Consider the following 19,661-nt stretch of genomic DNA (forward strand, 5'->3'; position numbering starts at 1 on the left):
TTAAAATTTATTAAAAATTCTTTGCTCTAAAAATTGTATGATTTTTTTTTTGTATACTCATTGTATGTGTAGTAAATAGAAGTTCATCATATCTCATATTTTAAACATGTTTTCATAATTAAAGGGTATTAGTTCTCCAAATGAAGTTGAGTTTCGGTGTTATCAAATTCTTCTCAATCTTAACAATGCTGATACATTAAGGTACGGTTACTTTGAATTTTTAAAATTATTACAATTTGTTTTTATAGCTTTTTTTTAAACTGAGAAGTCTGAATAGGTTATTCTAATAAAGCAAAACCATAATCCAAAAAAATTAATGAATAAATGTTAATTTTATTTATTTGGTTTAACATTGAAATTTCAAAGCTATCTAAAGTTGGTTTAATACATGAGTGTGTTCTTTGTATCATTGCTATCATTAAGTAAACACATTGTGTTCTTTGTGTTATAGATGTAATTTATGCAGTATGCAACTGTGTTCTTTGTGTTATGGATGTAATTATGCAGTATGCATATGTGTTCTTTGTGTTATGGATGTTATTTATGCAGTATGCATATGTGTTCTTTGTGTTATGGATGTAATTTATGTAGTATGCATATGTGTACTTTGTGTTATGGATGTAATTTATGCAGTATGCATATGTGTTCTTTGTGCTGTATCATGAATAGTAAGCATTGAAAAACTTTTTTTTTGGGTTTTTATATTTTTAGAGAAGCTGTTTGTTTTCGTGAAGAAGTTAGGAAATCATACCAAGTTAAGTTTGCTTTGCAAGTCTTATTATCTGTTCAAGAGAAAAATTATGTTAGATTTTTCAAACTTTTGAAGTAAGTTTATTTTAATTAATTAACTACTTGAAAAAAAAAAATTAAAATTAAAGTTTGTTTATTTAAAAAATGTTTTATTAATTTAATTCTAAAAATTTTATAAAAAATTTATATTCTTTATTAGTTGAATTCTGCCTATCTTTTATAATTATCAATAAAATGATTTAATAAAGAACCTAAAAAGTTTAATAAAAAGATTTAATAAAAACCTTTCAAAAGTTAAATTACAATAGAGTAATAAATTTCATAATACCTATGACTTTTTTTTTCTTGATATTTTTTTTTTCAATTAAAAGGCATACTTTAATAATGCCACACAATATAGGAGAACAAAAATAATAAATAAGCTAATAATAATAACAATAATAATAATAATAATAATAATAATAATAATAATAATAATAATAATAATAATAATAATATTATCACAACCCGGTTATATTCCCTAATCCAAAAACATTATAGTCATAAAATATATACTGTATATACCAACTATTGTTCATTAAAAAAAAAAAAAAATGAATGGTTGGTTACTCTCTTCCAGCAGGTCTTAATGATCCAAGGCAGATGTTCAATATCTATTTCCACCCTTGAATTATATATAGTACAAAATGATAAAAAAGTTTTAAAAAGCCTTTTTTTAAATCATCTTAATATAAATTGTTGCCAAATGTTTGTTCTTGTAAAAAAATGATTTTATTTTCAAGGTTGTCTTCATTTCTCAACGCCTCTCTTATCCATTCATATTTCAATCAGGTTTGAATTTTATCAAGATAAACTGTTTTTTTTTTTTTATGTTTATTAAATGTAGTTTTAATATTTATCAGGATGTTGATTTTTATATTTATTATACCTTTTTAATATTTTTTTTTAGCTTACTTATTGCAACAACTTAATTTTAAAATAAATTTAAAACAAATTCAAGAGTTTGTTTTGGTACTTTTATCTATAAGAGTCTTTTTCTTTTTTGTAGATGAGACAAGTGGCATTGAGTAGAATGACAAATGCATTTTGCCTTCCTAAAATGCCTGACACTGTATATTCACAGGATCGACTTCAAAATTTATTATGTTTTAATGATACTAGTGAAGTACGTTTTTAAGAATATTTTTTCATATTTTGTATTTTTGTATTTTAATGTTACATATTGAAAAATAATGCAATCAAAAATATTGCATTATTTTTTTGTAATTTTTATTTTGTTCAATTTGTCTTCTTTAATTGGCCTTCATGGCTTTGACCAAAAAAGGGCTTATTAAACATTAGTTTCATTATTAAGTTTCTTCTATCAGTCTATTATTATATTAGGACAAGTGGACTTAACAAAATCTTTTGTTCAGTTTTTTTTGTTGAATTTCTTGAGGCAGCTATTTATCCTAATATAAAGTTCTTTCTGATTTTTGCTTATTCTTTGCATAGACCATTCTTTTTTAGAATTCTTCCAAAGTCCTCAGTTGGACAACATTAAGGGATATTTGGTGGATTATCCACTTTGGCTAATAATTTATGGTTATTAACTTTATTAAATCATAAGTTCTTTTCAAAGAATAATGTCATTTGTTTGGCATAATATGATGAATCCAGGTCATACCAAAGTAATTATTAAAAGCAGCCGTATCACAGCGGTTAGAATTTTGGTTCAGAATCAAAAGGTTCAAGGTTCGATGACTGCTCAATAAGTGACATTGGTAAGGAAGGAGCTTCTTAGCTAAATACTCTTACATAGTGTCCTGCAACACAACGTTTTTTATTACCTTACTAAAATCTTCAGAGCAGTAGAGTTTACTTCTCACATCTTTTATCTCCTTTGATAAGTATAAATTTCTTAGCATTTGAATAATAAATATTATGGTGTATGAATGTTTCTGGTGTGTACATTTTTGATGCCCTTTTCAATTATTTGAAGACAATCAGTACAGAATGAGTTACAATCAGTATGAAAATTTGTTATAGAAATTTACTTTTATTCAGTAATAAAATCTTTTAATTTAAAAACTTAATAGATTATATTTATACCTGTTTGTGGTTGCATACATCTGATACTTTATAACAAATTAGGCATAAACATTAGTTTCAGCTATTAGAGCATAAGCATTCGTTTGAGCAAATGAACATTGGAGCAATTTGTCAAATTTTTAACTTTTTAAACATTAGTTATTTTGACTTTCTATTCTCTGAACAAGGTTATTATTTTCTACTTTAAGTAGAATATGTTCCCAAAAATTCACTTAATATTATTAAATTTTTTTTTAGCATAGAAATCATTTTTGCAACAGCAAAAACGATTTCTATGGTAAAAATTTTTTTATCCAAACTAAATACTAAAAACTACGTTTTTTTAACTTTTTTTTTTTTTTTTTGAGTTATAAAAATTAAAGTTTTTATGACATATAAAATCTTTAATTGCATCTTATTACTAAACTGTCAGTTTGAAAAGTTGCTGAAATCATTTTAAAAAGTTTAAAAATGAAACGGTTAAATAATGAGAAAAGAAAAAAGTTAAATCAAGATGATATTTTTTTTATTTCTTTTATTTTCTATGTATTTTAATTAGTTTTATAAATTTATAGTATATATATCTCTTCTCTCTCTCTCTCCCTCTCTCTCTCACTCCCTCTCTTTCTCACTTTTTCTCTCTCTCTCTCTCTACATATATATATATATATATATATATATATATATATATATATATATATATATATATATTTTTATATTTAGATTTAGATTTATATATTCATATATATATTTAGATTTATATATGTATATATATGTGTGTGTGTGTATATATATATATATATATATATATATATATATATATATATATATATATATATATATATATATGTATATATATATATATATATATATATATATATATATATATATATATATATATATATATATATACATATATATATATATATATATATATACACACACATGCATATATATATGTATGTGTTTAAATGTGTGTATATATATATATATATATATATATATATATATATATATATATATATATATATATATGCACACACTAGTTTTGGCTAAAATAATTTTTCGATTGGATGCAATTTTAATATTATGTAAATGATATGTTTTTTTTTAGCTCAAAGGTTTTTGTACTCATTTTGGACTTTCTGTTGATAGCTGTTATGTTTATTTGAACAGAGCTTCTTTTGCGACTCCTGATGAACAATTTATTCGAAGAAAATCTAGAATTATAACAGAGAAATGTATTACATCAATATCTGAGGTAAAACAAACTATTTTGAATGAATGATTTATCTAAATGATTTACAAATATTAGTTTTAATTTTATTTCCTAAACTTAAATAGTTTCCACTTCACTGAATCAAAGAAGTGTCAACTCAGCCTTTCTTTTAGTTCCAGCTCTTTGGAATCAGTTAAAGCATATATTTTATTTCACATTAAAAATAAATGTTTTTTAAGCATTTTAGAAAGATGTATCAAAAAATAATTTTTCTTTTAATTATTTTGTTTTTATTGAATAAAATTATTTAAGAAAATGAATATTGATACTTTTTGATATTTCAACTATTTGAAATTTATGATATATCTATGTGAAAAACCAAAAGTTTAAAAATTTGTCACATTTTAGAAAGATCATAGTCATAGAATTTTACAAAAATTTTAAACTTTAAAATAATTTAACTCAAAATCATAAGGAAAAAACTTTGAAAATGTTGAAATAGTGTTTTTATGCATATAACTTGGCATTCTTATAGTATGTAACAATGTAATAAATTTGAATAAATCTTTTTTGAACTTGTACACATGTTAACAATAAAAGTGAAATAAAAACGAAAGTCAGAGTAATTAATATTGGCATAATTTGTTGTCTAAAAAATAATTTTTTACTTATTACACACTCAAAGCTAATAATTTATATATATTAATATATATATATATATATATATATATATATATATATATATATATATATATATATATATATATATATATATATAGATCTATAGTTTGTTGGCTTTGGGAAAAGCGGAAGGAAAAAAGTGATTCTTACGCCAACACTTACGTCACTTTTAATTACTTTTGACTTTCGTCCAACATTTTCGTGTTGGACGAAAGTCAAAACCATTAATTTAATTACAAATTAATTGTTATATAAAAAAACCACAAAAACGCAAATTTAATTGACCAGAATGTTTTTAAAAACATTCTGAATGTTTTTAAAACATTTTGAATGTTTTTAACAATATAAACAATGTTTTTATTTTTATTTTTTTTAATAAAATGTTTTTATTTTTATTTTTTTTACTGTAAATCATGCGCGGAGTGTTGCTACATCAACTATCTTATAGCCTGACTCACAAGGGAGTGCTGCTACATCGACTGACAAATAGCCTGACTCGCAAGGGAGTGCTGCTACATCGACTGACAAATAGCCTGACTCGCAAGGGAGTGCTGCTACATCGACTGACAAATAGCCTGACCCGCAAGGGAGTGCTGCTACATCGACCGAGGGTTTGGTTGTGGCAGGCAGTCTATCATTATTAAAAAAAAAAATTCCGGTCTTGCATTTTAATTTTTACTTTTTGTCAACAAAATATGGAAAAAACTTTCGGACAACATCTAAGGGTTCTATATATATATATATATATATATATATATATATATATATATATATATATATATATATATATATATATATATATATATATATATATATATATATATATATATATATATATATATATATATATATATATTATATAACAATTTGCGTTTATATAATATATATATATATATATATATATATATATATATATATATATATATATATATATATATATATATATATATATATATATATATATATTATATAAACGAAAATTCCTCTCCGTTTGAAATTTACTGCCAGCGCACGCAAAAGCGCTGGTCGGACAGTAATTATTTGTCTGGCGTGCGCGATTTAAAAAAATATTTGTTTTTGTACCTCTTTAATTAGAATTTGATTAAAAAATAAGATTTGTTGCAATTTAAAAACGAGCTTGAAATTTTTTGGGGAGCGCTTAAAAAAGTGCCAGCCATAGTATTGGCGGGCGTAAGGGCGAGCGCAAAACTGCAAGAGAGCAAAAGCGCTTGTCAAACAAAGAAGACTGTATATATATATATATATTTATGAGCAATATATAAACAAATAATAATACATAAACAAGCTTTACTCTTCGAAGCTTTGATTTAGTTATGTTCTTACGTATTTGTTGATGTATGTTTTTTTGTGTTGCTTTTGTTATGGTCTCAAAATTATGTTTAATTCGGACCATAGAGAAATATTTACTTTTTGAAATTTCAATTTTGTTATGGTCTCAAAGTTACTTTGATTCAGACCGTAGAAAAAACTTAAACAATATTTTCCCCAGGTTCTTACATCATTTTGATATCTTGCCTTGTATCATTGTAATATCACCCGAAAAACTTTTAACCACCCATTTGGCTAAAATTTATCTAGTCTTATTACAGTATTTAGTTTGTTGTATTTTTGATATATTTGTATTTTTATAATAATTATTATCCTATATTTTTTACTTTGTTTTAATTTTCGCATGCACAATTTTTATCTTTTATTATTATTCAGAAAGTTTCTTATATGTTTCACTGCATGTTTAAATCTTTACATTTTTCTAGGCAACATTTGTTTCCACTATCATAGATTATTTAATTATTAGTGATGATTTTAACGGTTAAACTTTTAGTGCAGGTTGTTCATTTTCTTACACTTTAAATTGGTTAATGAAATTTGAATGAAGTATCTATGACATCGTTTGAGTTTATTGAAGACTCTAATGTGTTTTGTTTATTTTTTAAAAGGTTTTTAATAGGGTGGATTGCCATTTGATTGTCATTGGTTTATTTATGCTGAAAGTACCTACTTGGTTTTAATTGTCTTAGGGGAAATTTATTAGTATTTTTTGTTTGCACACTTGAGTTGCTTTAGTTTTGTTTTGGTATTTTTATTAAAATTTTAATTTGTTGTGTTTTTGTGTTTTCTACCAGTGGTATGGTAAGTGATTTATTTAGTCATTTTATTGTAGAGTAGATGTACACTTTTTATATCATATCATCAAAAAATAATTGGTATTTTACACATTTGGGTATGGTTGGGTTTTGGCTATTTGTAGTAAGTTGTTTTTTATTGCAGTATGGAATAGGCATAAGTTGCAGGGTAAAGCATAAGTGGCAATGATGTTTGTCTGACAGGATAAACTAGTTATTAGTGCTGATCCTCATCGAAATGCCAGTTTCGATGCTCATCTATCAATCAAGCGCCAGCAATAATAGATGCGACTTAGAGGAGATGTTTATTACTTAATCACTATTCAAATTATGTTCAGACATTAGCATTGTTTTATGCATACTTTTTATTTTGTAGTCAATATTTTGTTTTGTATGTTGTTGTTTGGTGATATATTTGTTGTACATCTTTTTTCATCTTAAGTTTTTATAAAAAAATATTTATTTATTATTGTAAATATTGTTTAGGTGTATTGTCTGTCTTATTTTTGTCATCATATGAATATATTTTTAAATATTCTTCTGTTAATCTTTATATTTGTTTTGACAACTTTCAAAATAAGCTTTGTTCGTAATATATTCTAATATATTCTCCTCTATTCTAATGTACCTCATTTTTCCCTCAGGCATTCACTGCTTGTGTGACCATTAGGCCTTTTTTATTAATAATTTTGTGTATAATTAGATTTATAAATTGTAAATAGGGTAGATTAAGTAACATTATATATGTATACATATATATATATATAAAACAAATGTTGACAATTATTAAGTAATACGGGTTTATGTAACAACCTTTTGCAAATGTTGCATACACATAAATCTTTGTGTGGATTATCAGCTACATCGATAGAATCATGGCATAAATGAGACAGTCCAGAAAAACTTTCCATTATTTGAATTTAATGTTTATTTCAGAGTTTTTTTATTGTAAAATAATCTTTTGAAAATGTAAATAAGTTTTACGAAACATATCAAGAATAAAAAACATCTTGTTATTTTTAAAAATATATATATATTTATATATATGAGCCATTTATTTTAATAAGTGGCATAAGTCACCTTTTCAAAAAAATCAAGTTTTGATAACAATTACGACACAAAATTATTTATACTGATAAAAATTCTTTATACTAACACAAATTTAAGTATCCTGAAACAACAAATACAAGTAAATCTTCTTGAAAGTTGTTGCCAACTTTCAATTTACTTTTATTTGTTGTTTCAGGGTATTTAAATTTTTATTAGTATTAATAATTTCATGTTGTCATTGTTATCAATAACTTGATTTTTTTGAAAAGGTGACCTATGTCATCTTCAAAATAAAAAGCTCATATATATGAAAATTATTTTTTCAGTAAAAGACATGTCATTAAAACCACCTTGTCATCAAATGTCATTAAAACCACCTTGCCATCAAATATCATTAGAACCACCTTGTTTAAATGTTTGAATTATATGAGGTTTAAAGTTTTTTTCTGCTATTGAGATTTTTCTTAGTTTTATAAAATCATAAAGCGTTTTAGCTGTTTAAAATATTATGATTAATTTTTGGATTATGTTACAAAAAAATTTTAAAAGTACAGTGTTTTTTATTATAATTTAAAACAAAGTTTTAAATTCTATGAATAGGTTATCAATGGGGGAGATCTGCCTGAAGAATATTTGTATATTCCAACAAACAGTTTTTCAGATGATGGCTCCTATATTGGCAGTTATCACATTTTATCTGATCATCATAACAACATAGAAAAAATTATTATTGAGGAAGATGAAAAAGAAATAAAAGATGAAGTTGTAAGCAAAGAATATGTAAGTTTATATATCAATAGAAACATATACACATAGATTTTTATATAAATGAATATACATTTGTAATAAATTTATAAATAAAAAAAAAATTTGTTAAGATTTTTACCTAAAGTTGGATACAGTGAGCTTTTATATAGTAAAAAAAATGTTAAATATTTTACAAATTTTTACTATTATAAAATTAAATATTTTATATTTTATAAAATTTAATTATATTTATAATTCAATTAGCTGTGAATTTGAGTTGTCAGTGTTTATGTGACTTGTGAGTAACTTTGTGATGAACTCTTTGACATAGTGACCTATGAGTGACTCTGACCTGTGAGTAATCTCTGGTTAGCCTGTTTGTATAACCCTGCATAGAAGAGCTTGGTTTGTGAATAAACATATACCTAACCAATATTATAATCAATCAGATTTTTGTTAGCTATCTGACTTTGGATTTGAATCTGACTGTAATCCTGATTTAAAATCCGCAATTTTTAAAACAAATACTTTTTACTTTATTAGACTAAAAGTTATCAAGTAGAAGCACTCTAAATATTGGAGAATAATTCATTCAACCACAGCATGCTTCTGAAGCAAGGTAGTTAAAAAGCAAACTGAATATAGATGAAATTACATCAATATGACAAAACAACATTAATATGATTATATATTTATAAAGAATTACTTTGTGACAATGATTTAAATATGGTTGTCACATCTTCAAGTCTCAGTTGTTGATGGCTATTAAACACATATTCACTATAACTCCAATATTAACATCCTTTTATTTTGGCAAATGCTAACTGAGATTCATAATGGACTTTGGGTTGATGCTTTTGGTCTCTTATCTTAGAAGGTTAGGTCTTAGAGACTTTAAAAAAATTAACTAACTAGTTTAGTTAATTAACGATTGTTACCTTAGCCAAAAGTAGTATTCTCTCATGTTTGAGCCAGATCTTTTTAACTCTTTCAAAAATTAGGCCAAGTTAATTGCAGTGAACTTTTCTTCTTTTGCATTATTATAGAGTCATTTTTGATAGGCAATATTCTCCTGCATTTACATGGGTATCTCTATGTTATATGTTACCTATGTTATAGTCTGCATTTATATATCTGATACACTAATAAGCCATGAAGTAACATATCTTGAACTCAACAATGACTCTGAACAAGTTTGGTGCTCAGTTATTCTTGGAACTGAAAAAATTCTAGTTGGTTGTATATACCGTTCACCCCTCAGCAATAACTTTGTAAATAATCAAATTAAAGCCTCTATAAATTTTGCATCTAATTTAGTCAAAAAAAAACACTACTATGGTCTTCTTATCGCAGGAGATTTTAACCTTGACCATACCACATGGCATAACAACACAGCAATTACCACAAACTCACTAGCTGAAGACTTTATTGAAACATTTGATTCAAATCATTTAACACAGCATGTCAATTTTTATACTTTTCAATTGAACTCTATATTAGGTCCATCCAGCACTCTAGATCTTATTTTAACGGAGTCATCTCAACGTATATTTTCTCTTGAAAGACATTCTCAACTGGGGTGCACTAAAAAAGAACGAGCTCATTTAATTCTAACTTGGAATTTCGCTGTAGAATCGTCAACCCCTCCTAGAAATCGGTTTTCTTCATCTCGACAAGATTTTAAAAATGGCAATTTCGATAAACTAAACATGTATTTCAAAGATATTGACTGGGTTAATCTTTTTAAAAATTTAAATATTAATGAATGTTATAGTGTATTCCAATCTATCTATATTGAAGGGTGTAATCTTCAAATACCAGCAATCAAATCGAATTATTCTGCTTTACACACACCTTGGATCACAAAAGAAGTAATCTCTGCTATAAAAAACAAAAAAAAACTTCATTATAGAAGCAAAAACCCAAACTGGCGTCTGGACACTAAACTATACAATAATAGCTGCAATAAAGTAAAACAAACTCTAACTCATTCTATTGCTCAATATGAAAAATCTATATCCGAAAAAGCCAAGACAAATCCAAAACTTATATATAGGTATATAAACATGAAACTTAAAGTTAAAAATCAAATAAGGTCTATGAAAGAGTCAAATGGAAACATTACTTCTAATGAAAGCCATATAGCTACGATCCTTAACAATTACTTTTCATCTGTTTTTACTCCTTTAAATTTGATTCAATCGCTGCCAACATTCGAAAAGCGCACATTTTCCGTGATTGATGAGACGTCAGTCTTGAATAGACTTAATGAGAACTACATACAAGTGTTACTTTCAAACCTAAACTTGCATAAACCAGCCGGCATAAACGGCATTCACCCGCACGTCCTTAAAAAATGTTCTTCATCTCTGAACGTGCCCATTACCTACATATTTATAAAATCTATTTGTGAAGGTCGAGTCCCAGCCGCGTGGCTGGAAGCTAACATAACACCCCTTCACAAGAAAGGATCTAAACTTGATGCATCAAACTACAGACCGATTTCCCTAACTTCTGCCTGCTGCAAAATCCTAGAGCGTATTGTAAAAGATTGTTTAACCGAGTATCTAAGTGCAAATAATCTTTTATCTCAAAATCAGCACGGGTTTGTTCCGAAAAAATCATGCATTACCAATTTATTGGAAACTATCAATCAGATCTCACACTCAATGGCAAAAGGCTATAGTGTAGATGTTTTATATTTAGATTATGAAAAAGCGTTTGACACACCTCCTCATGATCTGATGCTCCACAAACTTTCTGGTTATGGTATCTTTAATATGCTTCTTAATTGGATAAATTCTTTTCTTTCTAAAAGAACACAACGAGTTGTCATGGGTTCCACCGATTCAGAGTCGTTACCAGTCACCAGTGGTGTCCCTCAAGGATCTGTTCTAGGACCACTTTTATTCATCTTATACATTAATGACATAACAGACCTAGTTAGCAATCCAATGAAGTTATACGCTGATGACAGTAAAGTTATTTCCACAAATTCTACACCTGAGAGCCCAGCTCTGCTCCAGATGGATATAAATCACATTGTGTCTTGGACTCTAACTTGGCGCTTACGACTTAATTACAAAAAGTGCCTTATCTTACACTTTAACAAAAGCAAAAATCCTAACCACCAATACTATATCTTGACTCAGCAAGGGAAGCAGCTTCATGATTCTTTGTACAGTGAAAAAGATCTTGGGATTTGCATTTCACACAACCTCAAATGGGATACACACGTTGAAATAATATCATCAAAAGCTAACTCTGTTCTCGGTCAACTAAAGAAATCCTTCATTTATAAAAATGCACAAGTTTGGAAGAGGCTCTACACATCGCTGGTCAGACCTCACCTTGAGTATGCTGCTCCTGTGTGGAATTATCTTTCTGCACACAATGTTAAAAAAATTGAAAAAGTCCAAAACCGTGCCACCAAAGCAATTCCATCTCTCAAAGCCTTATCCAGTGAAGCCAGATTAGCACACCTTCATCTTACATCACTAAATGAAAGACGCAATCGAGGTGATTTAATCTACAACTTCAAATTTATAAATAATTTAGAAAATATTTATTGGATTAACCCACAAATCAACTATCCATCAGAGCGAATAACTAGAGGACACTCTCATCGTCAATACAAAGAGTTTTTTAACGCCTCTGACCTCAATAACAATATGCGTGCTATTTCAACTAGACTCAATTTCTTCCCTAACAGAGTAGTAAACCGATGGAATTCACTCCCACAAACTGTAATTGACTCTCGTCATCTCAATGAATTTAAAAATCGTTTAGACAAACACTGTAGCCAACACTAGTATTTAAGTTAATGTACCGAATTGCTGCTACAGCTCATTGTCTACTGGCAAAGAGCTAAAGGGTTGCTACCCCTTTCAAGCGACATTTTATTGTTCGCCGCAGCTTATCATTATTATTATTATTATTATTATTATTATTATATGTTACCATTTATATGTACCTCTATGTTATATGTTACCATTTATATGGGTACCTCTATGTTATATCATAAGTGTCATAATTACCTTGAATTACATGAATGAACTTTCTGTTAATTTTTACTGCTGAAGTGGTTACACATTGATGATTTAGCTCTATATTTTAAAGAATTTAAAAAAATTCAAAGTCACCACCACCCACACACACACACACACACGCACGCACGCACGCACGCACCCACACACACACATGGGTCAAAGTCACCAGTTCATTATATTTAGAACTCTGTAATTGTTAATAATACTTTTTATGTTAATAATGTATATATATATATATATATATATATATATATATATATATATATATATATATGTATGTATGTATGTATGTATGTATGTATGTATGTATGTATGTATGTATGTATGTATGTATGTATGTATGTATGTATGTATGTATGTATGTATGTATGTATGTATGTATGTATGTATGTATGTATGTGTATATACACACACATAAAGTTCAAATTTTTATTATTTCCCTGAAAATATTTAATTAAAAGGAAAAAGGCATAAAAGAACGACTTAGTAAAAAGGTTACACAAGATAATGATTCAGAGTTTATTCCAACCAAAGATGATTATATTCAAGAAATAGAAGATAATGAGGGAGAAGAGATCAACGTCTCTCATCATTTAATGATACTTCGAGAGGTATTTTTAAGTTTTTTAATAATTATTTTTAGATTCTATATTAAGTTGTATTATTATTTTTTTATATGTATGTAAGTATGTATGTATGTATGTATGTATGTATGTATGTATGTATGTATGTATGTATGTATGTATGTATGTATGTATGTATGTATGTATGTATGTATGTATGTATGTATGTATGTATGTATGTATGTATGTATGTATGTATGTATGTATGTGTATATATAAATGTGAGCAGAGTAAAAAAATAAATAATAGTAATCTTTAAATAAAAGTATCATTTATAACATGATAGTATATTTATAACATGATAGTATATTTATAACATGATAGTTATATAACCAATATTATTTCTATTCTTCTAGATAAAACATTTTTCAAATTAAATCTATTTGCAGTTACAGAAATAAAATTAATACAAAACAAAACTGTTAAAACTTTGTAAAAGTAAATATAAACTTAGTATTTTATTTTTAACTCATAATAACATAATACTGTATCTAAATGGTTTGTGAACATATGTAAAGAAATATATCAATTAATGGACACATCAGGCCTCGGGGATAGTAAACGAGTACGAGAGCAGAGAAAAGTTCTTCTAAAACAACATGTGAGCCATGCTAGTTAAACAGTTAAAAACAGTTTTTTATGCAAGCTTTCAGTGTTATTTATTTAGCTATTTATTCATAAGTAAATTGCTCATTAATTACAAAATTTGATTTTATACTTGTTACAAGCATATGCTTGTAACCTTAATTTTACAAGAATATATACATGAGCGTCATTTAATGCGCCATTAATTACTTAGGCAAGCTTTTACTTTGGGTTTTCACATTTATTACTTAACAACTTTACTTATTTGATAAACAGTTTGACAAACAAGCAGCTATAAAAGTTTATACTGCTTACAAAAGATATTTTATATTTTCTTGCTGTAATAGAAAGCAAAGATGAGTTTCATATGAGTTTGTGCAAAATAAAAAAAAGCAGTTATAACATTCAAAAAGAATGTTTTACTTTTTCAAATGTGATTTTAAAAAAGTTTGATATTACTAACTAAATTTTAAATATTAGCTTTAAGCTTAATATAGCAAGACTCAGCATTGACAAAGAAAAAGATTTATGACAGAATATTATCAATTAATTTTTTCATAACGGCATTTTTATAAGAAACTGGTTTTTTATTTAAGAGACCAATCAGTTAGTCCAATCTAATTAAAAACATTTGCATTTCAATTGGCGCTTTTCTTATTATTTATTTATTTTTTGCAATAACTGTGTCATGTAATAAAGCATTGCAGTTTATTATGTATTTATTGGTTTATTTTTAAAATGACTTTTTCATCTTAGTATAAACAACCTTGCGAAATTGGCTGTATTGTCATTAATGCTATAGTGATATTACACTGTATATCCTTAGTGATATTACTATCCGTATATGCAGAGAGATTTGTTTCTAAAATCCTTCACACCAAGGATTTTAGAAAAAAATCTCTCTGCACTGCACATCTGTGTTTGAAAAGAAAAGAAAATTTTCTTATTTTACTAATTTTACCATAACTTTGTATTATAATTGCATAATAAATATATTTACATTTATAATACTAAAATTCTGCTTTAACAAAAACAAAACAATTGTTGTAGTGTAAAATAACTTGTATTATAAAGTCGCCAAGTTGTTAGCTATTTTGTATATTTAAATATTATTTCAAGAACTACAAAAATAATCAGTGACTGTTATGCTAAAAAAAACAATTGTATTTTGTAGGCAAAAAAATTAATCTAAAACCCAAACTTTGCCTTTTGATGTAGTTTGCACAAGAATTTTTAATTTTTCTAATCAATATCTAAAAACAGAGAAAAAAAAGAAAGTGGTTTATATTTATGAAAAAATTATACTTTTGCAAGAGCTGTAAGTTGCTTTTGTTTCCTACCGAGGCCTGCATTATTTAACAGGAAGCATTAAATTATGTAAAAGAACTCAGCATAACAAGTTTTATTGTTTAAAAAGGAAGTTGAGGCTTTTTAGCTGTGGTAAACACAGCTTTCCTAGGTGAAAAAAAACCCAATATAATTGGGGGTAAGGGGCAAAAAAAAAATTTTAAAAGGTTAAGTTTTTTTTTTTTTTAATGCAAATAAATTTGTATTTTTATTTTTACATTAAATACTATATAATTTCAAATTTTGTTTTTAGATAATAATTGCTAATTAATTTTTTAGATATTATATGTGGTAGTGGTGTAGTGGTAGAGCGCTTGCTTCATATGCGAGAGGTTCTGAGTTCAATTCCCACCACGTACCTGGTAGTACCGCGCTCAACTTGTTTCTCCGCGCAGCGGCCTTGTTCGTCAAGGTTCGTGTTTCGGAGTTATAGAGTTGAGAGTGGGTTATAACCACAATTAAGTAGCCTCCCCGTCTGTAGTAGCCTTCTGGGCCTTGGGGAGGTGAATTAACAAAAAAAAAAAAAAAAAAAATTGAAGGACTTATTTATATTTCATTCTATTTAACACACCATTTTATCAATATTGTCTTTCAAGTTCTTTAATTGTTCATCAAATAATTTCAGTAATTGTTCTTCAATTAATTACTTCATAAAGTTTAAAAAAATAAAAAATAAAACCATTTATATACAGTAAAAATAACAAAATTATGCTTTCCAACACTTAATGTGAAAAACTTTATATTTTCAATGCTTAAACGTTGCTTCAAGTTGATGGGGATCTTACCTGCTGATTACTTTATCTTTATGCTTAATACAGTAAGTTAAAGCATTTTGAGAAGCGCTAACATTTTTGTCAATGTTCTTTTGATTAGACCTTTTTCCAGTTTTTTAAAGAAAAGATATTATTCTTTGATTGTCTTCTTGGGCTGTCTTCTTTTATGTAGACACCATGTCGAAATTTAAACTGCATTGCATTGCAATATGTTTATTATTTTATGTTTAGAAATGCAATGCATTGATTTTTAGACAAAGGAAACATAAAATATATAAAAAGTCACAATAAAAAAAGGTTTGAACAAGGTTTAAACAGCTTATAATTATTTGTATAAATTTGTTAAGAAAAAGTTGTTAAGGTATGAAAATTGCTTCAAATAAATCGGAAATTTTAAGTGTCGGTTTGAATAACCAATATTTTATTGTATATGTATTTTTTTATTTTTATCAATTTTCACTGTTATCAATTTTTTTTTTGGCAGGACTATAAAAAGTTTTGTGATACAATGATAGAAGATTTTCTTACAAATGAAGTTTTTTTTGTTGCGTCAGAGTTTCTACTTGAGGTAAATATCTTTTTATGATGTATATAAGTTTTTTCATAGGAATTGTTTTCAGTCATTTTATTATTTTTATTTGTTGTTTTTAATTCTTTTATATAAAACAACTTACCTTTAAGCATTTGGCTTCGATAAAAATTTTGCATTCAATAATTGTTATAAATATTAAATGATACATATCTTTAATTCTGCATCAAACTATTAGAATGTTTATTAAATTATCTATAATGATTTTATTCATAGTAAATTAAGTTATGCTTAAGTGGTTTAGTGGTAGAGCACTCGCTTTCTAAACAAGAAGTTCTGAGTTATAAAAAAGCATAGGAAAAAATCTTGTTCAAAAAATTAAGGGTTGTTAAAGTATTCACTCTTGTCAAAAGATGAAATGTCGAAACTATACTGAAAAACAGCAAAATAGTATAAAAATACAAGCAAAAGAATTTTATTACAAATTCTGACAAATTTTGATCCTAATTTTTGATTACAAAACTTATGTCAAATTAGACTTTGAAAAAATACTTGTTTACAGATTTTATGCTGGTATTAAGCATTGAGATGTAACAGATAAGTATGAATATACAAAGCTGGATAAGTTTGGCATGAAATGAATAGTTTGGCAAGTAGATATTTGTTGAGTAAGATGAAAGATAAAGTCAAAGCAGACCCTGAGCTATTCAAAAAGTGGAGAAAAATTTGTAAGTTGTAGTTCCAGATAGCACTGTGCAAAATCTGATAAGGGAATTAAACTAATGGTTTGTATGCTTGCTCAAGTAAAACAGGTTGATTGATTTAAAACATGTCAAAATATAGATTAATGAGTACTCTATGTAAAAATAACTTTGATAGTTTTTTTAACTTTGATAGTTTTTTCCATATTTTATTTTGTCAATTTGAAACTCTCAAAGTTAAGTCAATTTTTTCGTGGCTATGCTTGAAAAACCTTTTCTAATAAATGTCAAGCATAATTTCTGATTTTTAAACTAAATTGCTTATTGTATTACAGAAGTTACATACTTTTAATAAATATCAAACAAAAGGAAAGACACATGCATTGAAGTGCTTTTTTTAGATCAAAGAGTACATGTCTCAAGCATTAGTAGCAACTAACCAAATGTTAGCTTTTAACTGTATTGAAGAATCTAGGGCAATTGCTATAGAAGTAATCAATGAAGAGAAAGACAAAGCTCAAAGGTGATTAGCTTTAATTTTAATGTTGTATTATTCAGCTTTTAAAACCTTTATTGTTACTAGGTATGTAAAAACAGATATTTAATTTGGGACAATTATTTTTAAAATAAGATATTTAACATGCATATGTAGTATATCCATATATTTAGTGTTTTTATTTAGTATATATTTCAAGTTAGTATATATCCTGAGAATGATGTATATATTTAGTGTTTATATTTAGTTCATTTATATTTTTAAATTAATAAGTTTTAAATGGTTTATTGAATTTTTGATTTTTAATTGCTATAATTATTTACTATGTTCAGTTATTTTTTATATTCATTTGTTACATGCAGTCACTAAAGTGAATGACTATATTTTATTATGAGTATTTAAAATCAACTTTGTTAACAAAAACTAAAAATTTTTCTAATTTAGCTTTTCATATTTACATATAAATAAACACAGTTGCAGTTTTAAGATTAAATGATTTTTTTTTTGCATTTTTATTTTATTTTGTTTTACTTTTTATTTTCTGTTTTATCATATAATATTGTTTATATAATACTTTTTATAATATTTTTATCATCTTATCATATCCTTATTAAATGTTGTTTTATCTCATAAATTATGTCTTGGGTCATCTTATCATATCCTTACGAAATGTTGTTTTATCTCATAAATTATGTCTTGGGTCATCTTATCTGCTCTTTTTCTTTTTTTGTGTGTTAATTTTTTTTTTTTTTTTAGTTAACTGTCTTTATTTTTACTTTTTGTTGTTTGATTTTTGTTTTGTTTGTTTATTTATGGTGTTATATTTTTATATTATTTGTTTATTTATTGATGTGATGGTTATTTAGTCCAATGACTAGTTTTTAACTATATTAGTGAGACTGAACCTCATTTTATGAAATTATAAGTAAGTTTGTAGTTTTTTTTTAATTTTATGGTTAAAGAAACGGATAAAAGGATTTTGCTCTACATTATTGGAATGTCAATATTGCATGAAATGCTATTCTGACATGTGTATGAATTTTATTTTGCAACAAAATTTACATGCATTAGGATTGGTCAAAAAAAAGGGTCAACCTTTTTTTATAAACAAGACAATGAGTTTTTATTTTTGAAGACAATTTTTTATTTTTTTATTTTTGACCACTTTCAAACCAAAAAAAAAGTTGATATTTTTGTTATTTTTTAAATCAAACTTGCCTCCAACTGTACTAAATCTTACATTAATAGCTTAACAATTTCTATGAGTATTTTAAATTTTTCTTTAACTCACACTTTAACTCAATTTCATTTAAAAAAATTAAATTAATGCCTCCCTCCAAGAGTCAAAAAAGTAGTCAAAAATTAATTAATAAAAAATTTGAAAAATTTGCAAGAAAATTTTAGAAGAAATTCTCTTTGCAAATTTTTAGCAATTGCATATAATTATTATAAATTTAATTGAATGGAAATTACAGGACATCCATAACACCAGATATCAGAAATAAAAATAAAAGATTTAATAAAAGTTTTTCTAAAAATCAAACATAGATCTAGTGACAGTATTAATTTAAGATAAAAAAAATCGTAAATATATATATATATATATATATACACACACAGACACAACCCTCGGAATTAGGGACGACAATAGGCAATGCCGACATAAATGCCAACCTCAAAGTATTTGAGGTTGGCAAAAAATTGCCGACCTTAAATGTTTTTGGTAAAACCTTTGTAACAAATTTTTTTTGCTGAACTCTAAAAGATTGAGGTCGGCAATAATTTGCCAACCTCATTTTTCCTAATTAAGAGGGTTGTATATATATATATATATATATATATATATATATATATATATATATATATATATATATATATATATATATATATATATATA

General features: G+C 26.0%; 1 protein-coding gene across 2 annotated transcripts in view; it reads left to right on the forward strand.

The window, feature by feature from the left end:
- The window catches only part of LOC100208238 (uncharacterized), an 82,204-nt gene that overhangs the window by 25,999 nt on the left and 36,544 nt on the right, over positions 1-19,661 (forward strand). For both annotated transcript variants that reach the window (XM_065795426.1, XM_065795425.1), the window contains exons 9-17: positions 125-201; positions 712-825; positions 1,533-1,581; positions 1,799-1,915; positions 3,935-4,081; positions 8,515-8,694; positions 13,172-13,321; positions 16,523-16,606; positions 17,670-17,791. In XM_065795426.1, the coding sequence (XP_065651498.1) occupies positions 125-201; positions 712-825; positions 1,533-1,581; positions 1,799-1,915; positions 3,935-4,081; positions 8,515-8,694; positions 13,172-13,321; positions 16,523-16,606; positions 17,670-17,791 (1,040 nt within the window). The remainder of the gene's footprint in view (positions 1-124; positions 202-711; positions 826-1,532; positions 1,582-1,798; positions 1,916-3,934; positions 4,082-8,514; positions 8,695-13,171; positions 13,322-16,522; positions 16,607-17,669; positions 17,792-19,661) is intronic.

The sequence above is a fragment of the Hydra vulgaris genome, chromosome 04 (genome assembly GCF_038396675.1).
Source record: "Hydra vulgaris chromosome 04, alternate assembly HydraT2T_AEP".
NCBI lineage: Eukaryota > Metazoa > Cnidaria > Hydrozoa > Anthoathecata > Hydridae > Hydra > Hydra vulgaris.